Below are 13,593 nucleotides of genomic sequence, written 5' to 3' on the forward strand. Positions count from 1 at the left end.
GGAGGGAAAAATTGCACCAATAGGTAAGTAGGAGGATGGTACCTGACAAGAAGGGATAAAAGGCCTCACCCACAGTGGGAGGGGGGGGGTCACTCCTAGGGAGAAGAGCTGAGGAGGGGCAGCTGCAGACGGAGGGATCCCTCATCCAGAAGGGGTAGGGTTGCCAGGTCTGGGTTGGGAAATTCCTGGAGATTTTTGGGGTGGAGCTTTGGGAGGGTAAGGTTTAGGAAGGAGAGAGACTTCAGTGGGGTATAATGCCAGAGAGTCCACCGTCCAAAGTAGTCATTTTCTCCAGGGGAACTGATCTCTGTCACCAGGAAAGCGTAGTAATTCCGGGAGATCTCCAGCCACCACCTGGAGCTCTAAGAAAGGGTGAGATAGTTCGAAGACAATCACCAAGAGACAGCTAGGAACAGTTTAGTTGAACGCGTTCGGGTATTTTATTTTATTTTGTTTGTTCACCTACCTTTACTGTTATCTTTATAACACCGGTTATTACTTAACCTTTTCAATAAAGTTGTTTATTACACTGGTCGTTTCCACACTACTCACCTTCATCCGGAATGGGGCGCAACGTCACGAAAAAATGTGGAAGATAGCGTCTTCTTGCGTGAGTTTTGTGCAATGTTGTGCAAAACTCGCACAAGAAGAGTCTATCTTCTGTGGTTTTTTTCACGCTGTTGCGCTCTGTTCTGGATGAAGATGAGCAGCGTGGGAATGGCCACTACCCGGGTCCTCACGCCTCATTTGCTCACATATAAAGTAAAACCTACTGGGAAAGACTGGACCAAAGGGGTCGGTTGGGTACTCTGGGCCCTTCCGAGGAGACCTGTACCAGAGTGGTGGCAGCCTACAAGAGCTTCCTTGGTCCCCTGCCATTGAGATATGGTGATGACAGAGACCTAACCATGACTCTTTTTTGCTTATGTCAAATCAGTTTTGTATAGGCGTGATTATGAGTGCCATCCTAAGCAGAGTTACACCCTTCTAAACCCAGGTTGAATTGACACTTACCGGCACAGTGCTAAACAGACGGAGTGAGAGCATCTTTCTGGCTCGTTTTATGATGTCATCGCCGCATGATGCCGCTCTTGTGGCGCAATGACATCATAAAATGCACCCGAAAGACGCTCTCACTCTGCCTGTTTAGCGCTGTGCCGGTGAGTGTGGATTCAGCCCCATTGATTACAGCCCTGGAGCCAACGGAGGGCATTCTCCCAAGCTAGATTGAGAGTTCTCCTCTCTATGGTGTTGGGGGGAGATATAAAAAGATCTCCATGCGAGAGAGAATTTGCCTGTGGCTTTGGTGAGGTGGAAACAACCAAACATATTTTTCTTCATTGTTGCTTTTACCAGGAAATCCATTGCTTAGATGGTTTCTTGGCTGTTCCGACTATGATATATTAAGGATGTCTTTTGAGGGGATTAACCCTAGATTACAATCCCTTGTGCAAAACTTTTTGCGGTGTCTCACAAAATTCACCAGGCAATCATGTGTACTGAATTTAAATTTTAGTTAAATTATATAAATTGATACTGTTTTGTTTTTGGGTTATTATAGCTGAGCTCTCTTTTGCAATCTGTAAGTCTGACATTTGTGCTGGTCATTGACTGAATAAACTTGATTGAACCCATTGACTACAGTGGCCTTAGAAAGGCATAACATATGTCTTCCAGTGCACTCCTAAACAGAGTTACACTCTTCTAAGCTCATTGAAGTCAATGCGTTTAGAAGGGTGCAACTCTGCTTAGGAGTGCTGTGCTGGTCTCCTACTTCCTTATAACACTGAGAAGCAAGTGTGACCAGGAAATTCCCATATTGCTCAGGGAATGTTCCCAACCAGATTTTGTCTATAGAAGCAAGGAGGCTTCCTTAGATATTACGGTTTCTTGGCAGTCGCTTTCTGTGGCTGTAACTGGAAGACAAGTCCTGGCTAATATCTCTCTGGTCGCCATCTGTTCCTGACAATTTAGTATTTTTATGAATGTATTAATTTGATATCACAACCCACTGGACTTGAAATACACAGGAGAGATTCTTGCTTAAGCTGGAAATGAATAGACTGAAGTTCCTCTTCGGCGAAGAATATATTAGATACTTTCTTGCCTGAGAAGATATTTTTTTAATATTTCTGTCTTGCTTTCTTACTGTGTCTATAGCATACAAGGCAGTCAGAACAGCATAAAAATACAAACAAATCCTGAAATCAAAGAATTTAAAAAGATCAAAAATGAAACCTGAGCAACTTCAAACAGCAATAGAAACAATAGAAAACAACAGCATAAAAGTTATCAGACACTTACCCATCTTTAAATGCTTTTCAGAATAAAAATAGTTCAACAAATGTCATCTACTGGATCCGCTAGCAGAAAAACACCGACCCTGTACGCCTTTCAATCTTGCTGTTATTGACAAGATCATGCAGAGCAGGGCTCCAGCCAAAGACCTGAGATTGTGGTGAGGTTCCTATGAGCTCCTGGCACCCTGGTCCTACTGAATTTACAGTTTTATGGCTTACCACCAGTGTTTTTGAATTGGCCCCCAAACAAACTAGCCAATAGTGAAGAGACAGCGTGTTGTAGTGGTTAGAGTATCAGACTAGGATCTGGGAGAACCATGTTCAGATCCCCACTCTGCCATGGAGGCTTGCTTGGTGACCTTGGGCTAGTCACACATTCTTGGCCTAGCCTACTTTACAGGGTTCTTGTGAGGATAGGATGGAGAGAATCATGTAAGCCACCCTGGGTTCCCCTTGGGGAGGAAGGTGGCATCTAAATAATAAACGTTCTGACACAAGATTTGAGTTATATAGTCTCTTCATGGCAGGTTCCTGTCAAGACCCAAGCCATGGCTTTCTGCACCAGTGGACAATCTTCAAAGGCAGCAGCCCCACACAAACTATGTTCTACTACAACTAACGTTCTCCGGCCATGAAAGCCTTCGACAGTATATGTTATAGTAGTCCAAACTGAATGTGAAACTAAAGCAGATCTGCTTTCATTGCCTCCCAGAATACAAATACGGGATGTAACGCAAGTTAGAGTTGTGTTCAAGAGCCTTTTTTGTCTTTAAGATCACAGGACTATTTATTACGGTCTCAGGCTTACAATACAAAGAGACAGGTCACCGAGGAAAGTGAAATGAATGGACCTGGAGCAGGCATCCTGTGGACTTTGCCTAGTCAGTGACAGAGACCACAGGGCCCATTCCCTTCACTCTTGCAGCCTTGAAGCGACTTGCAGTTGGAGCAGAACGGTTTCTGGTGGAGAGAGGAAAGTGAACTTTCTGTGGCTGCTCATCGTCTAGGTGATGTCTAGGGCTGGGCTAGTATTTCCCTTGTTATGATGCTCTTCCTGGGGAGGAGAGAGGAGTGACTTCCCTACGGGACTGATTCCTCTGGCAGTTGTCAGAAGCCAGTGTTCTTCCCTTGTTACTGGCTCAAACAGGCATATGTTATTCTAACAGAAATCTGGCTGGTCTCTGTGCAAGTGTGACCAGAGCAGCAACACTCAAGGCCAAGCTACAAGTGACGAATGACACTTGAATGGCAAGGGAGGGTATTCCTCCCTGTTCACTTGCGCTCCACTTGATCACGTAGTGAACAGGGAGCTATACACGTGAGCCTGTTCACTTGCCATTCAAGTGTCATTCGTCACTTGTAGCTTGGCCTTCAGCCATGCACAGACAAGGTCTCTGCGTACCTGGAGGAATCCCCAAGTAAAACATGACTTTGTAAATCAAGCAAAGGGGATACAATCTTTTAAAAACAGCTCAATGAGGCCATAAAATAGTCCCGTGTGGATGGAATGTTGAGAACAGCACAGCATCATTGACAGAAGAGAAGGGAAGAAATTAGTCTAACGAAGCACCGGAGGATGCAGGTGATCCTGGAGAGGAAGGCTTTGGGGGGTGGGATATCTGATGTGAGCCACTTTGGGGTCCCATTAGCGAGAAAGGCAGGGTATAAATAAAGTCAAACAAATAATGGCTTCATCACACTGGAGTTTTGTAGCAAGAGGCAAAATCCCTAGGACTCCAGCCTTTCTAACAAGTGGGAGCTAACTGGATCAGTGCAACGCCCAAGAACACATGGCTTGTGTGTTAGCACAACTTCAACCACAGTTTACTGTTTGCTTTGGTTGGATAAAGTGGAGAAGGGGAGAATGTTGCCGGTCACTTTAGAGCCCCATTAGGGAGAAAAATGGTGTATAAATGAAGTAAATTAATAAAATAAATTTTCCTCATTCCCAACCTGGAGATCAGCCATGTGCAACGGGAGGGAGGGTTGGCTATTTCCAGCCTTTGTATTTAAGGGAACCAAATGAACCATTCTACAAATATTCTATTTATTTAATTTTGTATTGAAGAAGATGCCTTTACTTCATTTTATCTCATATTTGCCTTTTTATTTGTATTTTTGGACAATTTGCAGTACAGGGAAAGCTTGGAGCTGGACTGTATACTTACCATCAGCTTTTGCCATCATACAAACCAGTGCCAATTTGCATGACATGAGAAGTCCATATGCTACCATGTTTTTACCAGGTATGTTTAATATACTAGAAGTCAGTTCAGCATTTACATTCTTTTTTAAAAAAATAGCAGAACATTAAAAATACCTCTCCCTTACAGTCCAAAGTGATGTAAGTGTCCATAAAGACTCAGTCCTATGGTTTTACAAACCACATAGTTCAGTCCTGTGATGTGTCTGCACACTACAAATCTGTATTGTCTATAACCATGCTCCCAAACCTGGCTGAACAGAAAGGTACTCAGAATATCCCATTGTCTTCGCTATGAGAGGGTCTATGATGTGCCTCTTTTTCACAGGACAGTTCAGTTTTCTTCTCAGTTTTCTACTATCAATCTGCTTACGTTTTAAATTCTGTAAAGATGCCAGTCAAAAAGACACAACAGTGTACTCCAAGCAAATTTTATTAGAAGTCTATTCAAGGGGGGGGAAGAGACAGAGACCCTTTTGCATGTAAGAATTCAAAGTCAAGTACCTGAAAGCCAGGTATGAAAAACTTGTTCTATTAAAATCAGATACAGAGTAGAAACAGTGCTTTTTAAAAAAATATCACAGGCAACATACGTTTAAGTTTTCCATCATAAATGGCATCAAAGATAGGTATTAATCTCACAGCAAAGCTGCATGCACATCTAGTTTATAATGGAAAGCCTTTGAAATATCAAGCTTTTGCCATGAAATTTGCAGTAATAAAGGTATGCAGCACAAAGATGTTTCTTTATCTGGCTTATTGACATTTCTCCATAATAAAGACATATGTACTTTTTTTAAAGATTTGGCTGGTAAAACCATATCATAGTTAATAATGTTTTTTGCATAAAGTGTTATTTTACAGAATTGCACTATCCAAATGTGCTTATACATGGGAAGGGGGGGCAAGTAAAGAAAATGAGATGTTTTATTAATGGGATGGGGGGCCTGAAAATCAAATAAACAACTTGATTTTTTTCAGAGGAAAAAAATCAACAATAAATGGCTCTGTACAAAAAGCAAAACATATGTACAAAATGCTACAAGACTACGAATAGTTGTGAGATCTGTCCTTTACCACAAAAGAAACACAGTAACTGTTTTCTTCTATAAGGTGCCAGCAAAACAAACTTTGAACTGTTTTCCATAAAGCTGTAGATATGATAAGTTTTGTGTTCCTTATCCTATGCTATTTATGCCTATCTTTGCATAAGGAAAATGAAAACTGTGTTCAAATATTCAACCCTGTTTTGTGAATAAAAATCCACCCACATGTATTAGTTCTCATGTTTGTAACTTTGTTTTAATACTATATTGCTAGGAAAAAGTATAACTTTGATGTATATTGTATGTTCTTCTATATGTCGCAAAATAATATCAGCATGTGAAACTGTTGCAAGTATTTTGTTTCTGGCAGCCATGTTTTAAAAAAAAACCATTGTGTTAACTTTTTTTTTTGCCAAAACTTTGGAAAAAAGATGAATTTTGAATACTAGATTCTCAAATGTTGTGTTGCTCCTACGACATCATTTGTCAATACAGCAGAGAAATGTATGTCATAAATCACTTGCATTGTTGGCATACTTCATAATTGTCCATGATTTCCCAAGACGTTAGGCCTTCTGTACTTTCCTTAATGTCAAGAAGTAAACTCAATTTCTTTTGGAGATGCGTCAGATGTTAATGATATGGATAAATATAGGATATATGAGTGTCTTTCTCATTTCATGCATACTATTAGTGATGGGAATAGGAACTTGTACATTTTCTCTAGAGAGACTGATACATAATGATGTTCTTGCACTGGCAGTGCCCACGGCTCTGTGCAGAGGGACTCCACTTAGGACCTTAACATGCTCCAGGGCAGAAAGCGAGATGCCTTTTCATTTGTTGCATTTTCCTATACACATGAAGATATTTAATGAGGATTTCCACATTTATCCTGCACTGCACTGACAGCATCTGTTGAAAATGCAATTGTGCATACTGTCTGAAGGTGCCCTTATTTAGAAAGCAAACCAATTTATGACCCAGCTTTCTCAGTGGACATTGGCACAAGCCCTATGAAGTGCAACTGGAAACTGTGACTTTATCAAGTGTTCTCACTTTCTCTCTTTTGATTGATTCCTTCTTGAACCTTTTCAGTCACTCTGCATATGTTGCAACATACACGGACGTGGCAACCAACTGCCTTATTTTAGTAATTACCTTGTATCACAAATGAGTAAAACAGGCAAACTTGTGACACAGCAAAGTCAAAGTACCGTATGCATAAAAAGAACGTGAAGGTCTCAAACAACAATTAAATACTTGAAAGCCACCATCTGCTGTCAGTAAGAGGTGAACATTTTTTCCCCCCTTAGTGAATATGGGTTATTCCATGAAGTGTCGTGCTGACCCTTCCATTAAGCTTTTCTCTTAGTTACGTGTTTCAAATTGGGAGGGGCTTAGGAAAAAATGTACTAAAGGTTGAACTAATTCCTCATTCCCTAAGGGAACCACCTCCGTTATTCCATCGTGGACGTTAACGGTAATACTGCTGGGCTGGCAGATGAAGATGGGGTGGTGGAGATGAGCTAGATGGCTTCTACTCGGTACTGCAAAGCAGGAAAACAGAAGGCTGGTGGAGCATGTTTTTCTAGCAGCTTTATATGCAGATGTGTTGCAGAGATGCAGCATAAATAAGTAGGAAAAAATAAAACAAAATTTCACAGCCTCTTGACATAGTTTCCAGGGAAAGTACCAAAGAATTTTGTTCTTCTGGAGGTTCCTGAAAGTAGAAGTAATAAGTGAAATATGGCAGCAGTAGCAACACTATCACTCTGTAAATCTGGCCTATTTTTAATTTTTTTAGAGTATTTCACTAGCACAGTCAATGCTATTTGGTTTGGAAAACAAGAAGTACATGACATTGAAAGGGATTTCATGCTGCAGTAGTTGAGTGACACTACAGGCATGCTTAAAATCAAAGACAGCAGAAGCGTCTGTTGTAGCTGGAAAAGGCAAACTGCTGTTAAAGGTTTAGCACGTGGCTTGCCTCTGTCACACAAGTGGCTGAAAATAAAACCTTAAAGATACCTACATCCAGAGTTCTTCCCACGCATGCATTCAAGCTTCACTGAGAGAAACTGTTAATCTAACAAAATCAAAAAGAGTCCAGTAGCACCTTTAAGACTAACCGACTTTATTGTAGCATAAGCTTTCGGAAATCACAGTTCTCTTCGTCTTCATCTGATGAAGATGAAGAGAAGATGAAGACGAAGAGAACTGTGATTTCTGAAAGCTTATGCTACAATAAAGTTGGTTAGTCTTAAAGGTGCTACTGGACTCTTTTTGATTTTGCTACTACAGACTAACATGGCTAACTCCTCTTAATCTAACAACAACAACAAACATGTGTTCTGGTCCATGTACCTTGGGCATAGATTTTAACAACAGCTTCCTTATTAATATAGTTATTTTAAGCCACTGCAAAGATTTCAGTCCAGCAGATCTTTGTGTGCATACATTCTGGTTCATATCAATTGACTCAGCAGTTCCATGCGTGCACCTCATTTTTGAGTACAAAGTAGAGGTGTTCCCACCAGCAAAGTGAATACTATGGCTAATTTGTAGCTGGTGGGATGGTCAAACACTTCTCAGCAACCTGGACAATTCCATGCCTTCTAAGAATGCTGCTTGTACCAGAGAGATGAGGGACTTCTGCTTCCAGGTTAGGCAAGGCATTACCCAGCTGGAAGCAGAAAGGCAGCATCTGCTGCCTCTGACTTGGCACCGCTCATGCCAGGTAAGCATACCGCATGACTCTCTCTTCCTCCTGCTCAGAGCTTAGTACCCTGAACAGTCTATAATGATGGAGGTGCTGCTGGACCACCAGGGATGCTAATGGGCTCAAGTGCAAATGCTTGTGGGAATAGGGCAAGGTTAGATATTGGCAGACCACTTGATGGTGTTCAGCAGAATGACCTCAAAACCTTGGTATGGACCTTGTGTGAGAGCAGTGTGTGTATGTAGGGGTTTTTTTTTCAGCTGGAACGTGGTGGAACGGAGTTCTGAAACCTCTTGAAAATGGTCACATGGCTGGTGGCCCCGCCCCCTGATCTCCAGACAGAGGGGAGTTTGGATTGCCCTCCGCGCCACTCAGTGGCGCGGAGGGCAATCTCAACTCCCCTCTGCCTGGAGATCAGGGGGCGGGGCCGCCAGCCATGTGACCATTTTCTCCGAGGGCAACCCACTGAGTTCCGCCACCTCTTTTCCCAGAAAAAAAGCCCTGCTGATGTGTATTGTAAATGGGATCAATGGAAGCTAAGTTCTGTCCCAAAGGCATAACACAGTTCATAATGAAAATTGTGATTTGGTCTCAGGATGCTGCCAGTAGGATTCATTTTACTGCAGTGACTGCATTGTCTCATTTTCCAGCTCTATATGAGCAGTTCATTCACCTGTGCACTCTCCGGGGTCGCACATACATCCCAAAGCACAACTAAATGTAAAATGAACATACCCACAAACCATCCATCATCACACTTTTCCATCACATCAATGATATCTCCCTCTCTGAGCTCCAGTTCATCTTCATTCCTAGGAGTATAGTTATATAGAACCTGAAACCTTAAACAGGAAAAATGGATGCATTTAAAGGAAAAATTATATGCCTTGCTATACTACAGAAGCTTCTTAAACAGCATATTGAATTAAAAAAAATTCTAATAATTAGGTAAAGGATAATGCAAGGCCCATTTTCAGGCCAATCCACATATTAGTTAAGTGGAGTATTTGGATTAAATGTAAAGAAAGTGGAACAAAGTGGACTAACTCCAAGTGCTCTAATTTTTTAACCATAGTGCTGGCTTTTTAATTTAACTCACTATAAAGACAAGAAAATGTAACCTACAATCTGTTTCAAGAATTAAGACTTTAAAAAATGGTTCAAATGTGTGCAATGTACAAAAAAGTAGGAAAAGAGAAATTCTTCTTTGCAATAAAAAACATAGCAAAAATGTAAGTTTAACATATATGAATAGCGGAAAAGCTTATGGGTACATTTCTGCCACTGGCTATCTGCAAATTATATCCCATTGGCTCAGGCAAATTCCATGGGAGTACAGACAGAATACCTTGTATGTAACATCCCCACGGATGAAGACAACACATGCATGTTGGTATACATTATTTATATGTACACACATGTGGGTCTGGCCACATCTTTTCAAAGAGTGCACATGTTTTACATAATACACTGGCTTTTGATTTTGTACATCAAAACTATTGCTTTACTACTGCTTTACTACTGAGAGCCAGTTTGGTGTAGTGGTTAAGAGCGTGGGACTCTAATCTGGAGAGCCGGGTTTGATTCCCCACTCCTCCACTTGAAGCCAGCTGGGAGACCTTGCTCTCTGGAGCTCTCTCAGCCCCACCCACCTCACAGGGTGTTTTGTTGTGGGGATAATAATGGCATGCTTTGTAAACTGCTCTGAGTGGGTGTTAAGTCATCCTGAAGGGCGGTATATAAATCGAATGTTGTTGTTGTTTTACTGCTTTTAGTTTTGTATTATTGATTTAATGTTTATTGATTGCACTTTTATTTATTACCACCTTAAACAGGTATCCGGAGAGGTGGCATACAAATGTTCTAAATAAATAATCATGTGTAACATGGGCCATCTAATATGCTATACTGTTAGAGGTGCTCAAACAATGCACACACTGGAAGCATGGACTGGCCATGGCTGTCTTAACATATAAACCTGTTTGCGGCTGCTTAATGTGTGGTGACTCTCAAACGGGAACAGTAACATGAGAAACTGTGTGCAGAACAAGAGCAGCTCAATAATACTGATCCCATGTAGAAATCAGTACAAACTGCCTAGTATGACAGGAAGACCAAGAAAGGCTCTCTCTCTCTCTCTCTCTGCTGGCATCTAAGCATCTAAATTGAACTTTTTATTAAGGATAAGTAGCAGTTCCAGGATAACCAAAAATGGATAGGATGCACTTCAGTCTTAGCACATGGAGGCTCCAAGTTACAGGCAGAGTACAAGGATTTAGCCCAGCCGTATTCTCCTGGGCTAAAATGGGCTTCATTGACTTGAACAGTCTTAAATCCTAAAGTTTTGCTTGTGTGCTATGGAGGTCACTGAATTTGTTTTCCAAGGAGATTAATTAATAAAACACTGGATGGATGAGACTAGGATGAAAACTTGGATTTCAGAGGATGCGCAGCCCTATGTTATGCACGTTTATTTAAAAGCAAACTCTGTTCCGTGGAACTTCCAAGTCAGTGCGTGTAAGCCTGTTACGATAGGCAGCAATCCTAAGCAGGTCTTTTCAGAAGTAAGTCCCGTTATATTCAGTGGTCCATACTCCAAGAAAAGCTTTCTTATGACTGCAGTCTAACGTAGTTTATATCTAGCAATTTCAATGTTAGTTAAGATGTGTCTTTTGAGGTTGGTCACGAATATGTAAAGCAAGTCCTATATTGTACGTGTCATTTGCTCACATTATAATCATTTAGACTTTCAATCGAACAGCATGCACATTTTTCTTTGCACATAATGGAGAAATAGTCTTTGCTTCTGGAAAGTTCTAGGAACTTACCCTGCAATTCTAAGCAGAGTTACATACTTCTAAGACCTTTGCAGTCAGAGGGTTTAGAAGGGTATAAATCTGTTTAGGATGGCAATGTTAGTCTTCAAATAAGTCATTTTGCTTATCATCCTTATTTATGTATAATTACATCCTTTATTTCACAGTTTCTCTCCTAAGCATTTACAAATCCTGTAATGCAAATGGTATGTGAGCTGTGACACCAGATATTTTTGTTTATGGTCCTGGTAGGATAAAAACTGGTTGCTAACAGATAGGTTTTGTTTATAGTAATCAATTAGTACACATGCTTGTTTAGGAAACCTATCAATCCAGTGTCATTTTCTCTGTAAATTAGTACTCCAACAAAATAAAGGTTTCTTCAATAAACTGTTTTCCTAGTTCAGCTATCTTTCCCCAATAAAAATTCTAGATCCAACGTGCTAACCAGAAATATTTTCACTGGATATTTATGTGTATCTCTCAAAAGCTAACTCATATATTCCCAGCATGATTAAATATGTCTTTATCCTGAGATGAAAATCATGCTAAAACAATCGATCAGTAATTAGGCACTGGCCTGTCATGACTAACAGATGCCAGGACATTCAGAGCAACGGTTTAATTACCAGGGCATTTACTTAGGTGTTGAATTTCAGACTCTGAAGTTGTTTTTAGTGGGACGGAAACATAATTTTTCAAGACAGCACAGTATTCAGATTTGTTCAGGAAGCCATACGGAAAAGCTTGGCTGCCACATAAGAACAAAAGAGTAAAGAACTGTGGTGCCATCTCCGTTCATTTCAGTAGGGCTCGTGCAGGTACCATGGCACTCGGCAAGCATCTCTGAAATCTGCCCAATTTGTGCTTGATGCACCAAGTTCAGGTTACCCATACATAAAAAAAGAACAAAAATGGACAGCTCTTAAGTGAATAATGTGTAACTCAAATGCAGGATTCTTACAAAAAGAGAAAGACAGTTTTCTACAGTGGAGATGGTACTATAGTTTCCCCCGAGTATTTCTGAAGCTACCTCACACTGAGATAATTGACCCAACGAGTCCAGTACAGTTGATGCTGACTGGTAGCAGCTCTCAGAGGTTTCAGGGTCTACCCCGACCCTGAAATCTGGTAACTGAAGATGCCAGAGATCAAACCTTTGTATTACATACAAAAGTGCGTTCCCCACTGAGGTATGCAGCGACACCAATCCAAAGCGTTCCTGACTGAAGTGCGCAATCCAGCCTGGACTTCACTCTGAACTGGACAGCAACGGCAATTCTACCTTTTGGGGCCCATAAGAAAGCCCTGAGTTTTAGGAGCATTTTCAATGGATGGCAGTATGGATCATGGGTCCATGTGGTATGATCAAATGGCAGGAGTCAATGATAAACCTTCCTTACCTAATCAGAAATTCAATAACCATTATTTAGAGAACTTGAGAAGACAAAATACTTACGGTTCCCCCCCACTGTGTATATTTTCATGAGCAAGCACAGGGCGCTGTGGCTGAAATGAAATGAGTTGAAATGTAGTAAGAGAATAAACGGTCACAAGCGTTGGTACAGTTTAGCACAGTCCTGAAACACGTGCAGCCCAAGGTCTACTATACACGTAGTGCAATCCTAAGTAGAGTCCCGCCATTCTAAAGCCACTGAATGAGCTTAGAAGGGTGCAACTCTCCTTAGGATTGCTCCGGCGGTTCATCAGGCCATGCACTGCAGCTCACCTGGCACACCATAAACCTCTTGCGTGTCTGGCCCTGGGGCTGCATAACAGGGTCAGCCAAATGGCTGGTGGATCCCAGCTCAAGCATTGCACAGCTATTTTAACTATTTTTCATTCCAGTCTATTTGGTGTTATGTGGAAAAAGGGTTATAATGTAGAAGAAAAGAGCAAACCCTAGGTATTTCTTTAAAACTTTTTCTTTGCAACTTTTTCATTTTTATCTTCAGCCCAGATCTCACCATGCCAAAGTAACCATTAGCGTCACACAGACTGAAAATCCACAAAAATGTACACACGGGTAAATGGGTGCTGTATGAAACTGCACCTGAAAAGAAGCGAACAGGCAGCAATACACGCGAGTCTGTTCACTTGCTGTTCAAGTGTCATTCGTCACTTGTAGCTTGGCCCTCAGGCAAGCAGAAAACAAGTCAGTTTGAACTTCACCAACTGGACGAGCAGACATTCCTTAGGATTGCTCAAGGCAGCATTCTCGCAGACAGGACTGTCTCATAGATATCCAACCAGCAGCCCATACATACTGTGCTATTTCTGATGCTGCCACAGCTCAAGAGGACGGAGATTTCTCATCCTTAGGGGATGAGAAAAGAGCAAAACAAATTTCTGAAAGAATGCAAATAATTTATGAGCCTGTATCCTTATAAGGGAAAATAGTAAACACTGCCAGGATAATAGTAGATGAGAAGAAATGTGTCCTCCTTAGTTTGAGTTACGAAGAACAGAGCTTTCACTTGCAATACATTTACTTGTGAAAGAAATT

General features: G+C 41.2%; 1 protein-coding gene across 3 annotated transcripts in view; it reads right to left on the reverse strand.

The window, feature by feature from the left end:
• Positions 1-4,920: 4,920 nt before the first annotated feature.
• Positions 4,921-13,593, reverse strand: part of SORBS2 (sorbin and SH3 domain containing 2) — a 147,026-nt gene continuing 138,353 nt past the window's right edge. For all 3 annotated transcript variants that reach the window (XM_054989734.1, XM_054989733.1, XM_054989732.1), the window contains 3 exons: positions 12,547-12,596; positions 9,007-9,113; positions 4,921-7,272 (listed from right to left, as the gene is read on the reverse strand). In XM_054989734.1, the coding sequence (XP_054845709.1) occupies positions 7,211-7,272; positions 9,007-9,113; positions 12,547-12,596 (219 nt within the window). In that variant the 3' untranslated portion in view covers positions 4,921-7,210. The remainder of the gene's footprint in view (positions 7,273-9,006; positions 9,114-12,546; positions 12,597-13,593) is intronic.

Source organism: Eublepharis macularius, chromosome 10 (genome assembly GCF_028583425.1).
Source record: "Eublepharis macularius isolate TG4126 chromosome 10, MPM_Emac_v1.0, whole genome shotgun sequence".
NCBI lineage: Eukaryota > Metazoa > Chordata > Lepidosauria > Squamata > Eublepharidae > Eublepharis > Eublepharis macularius.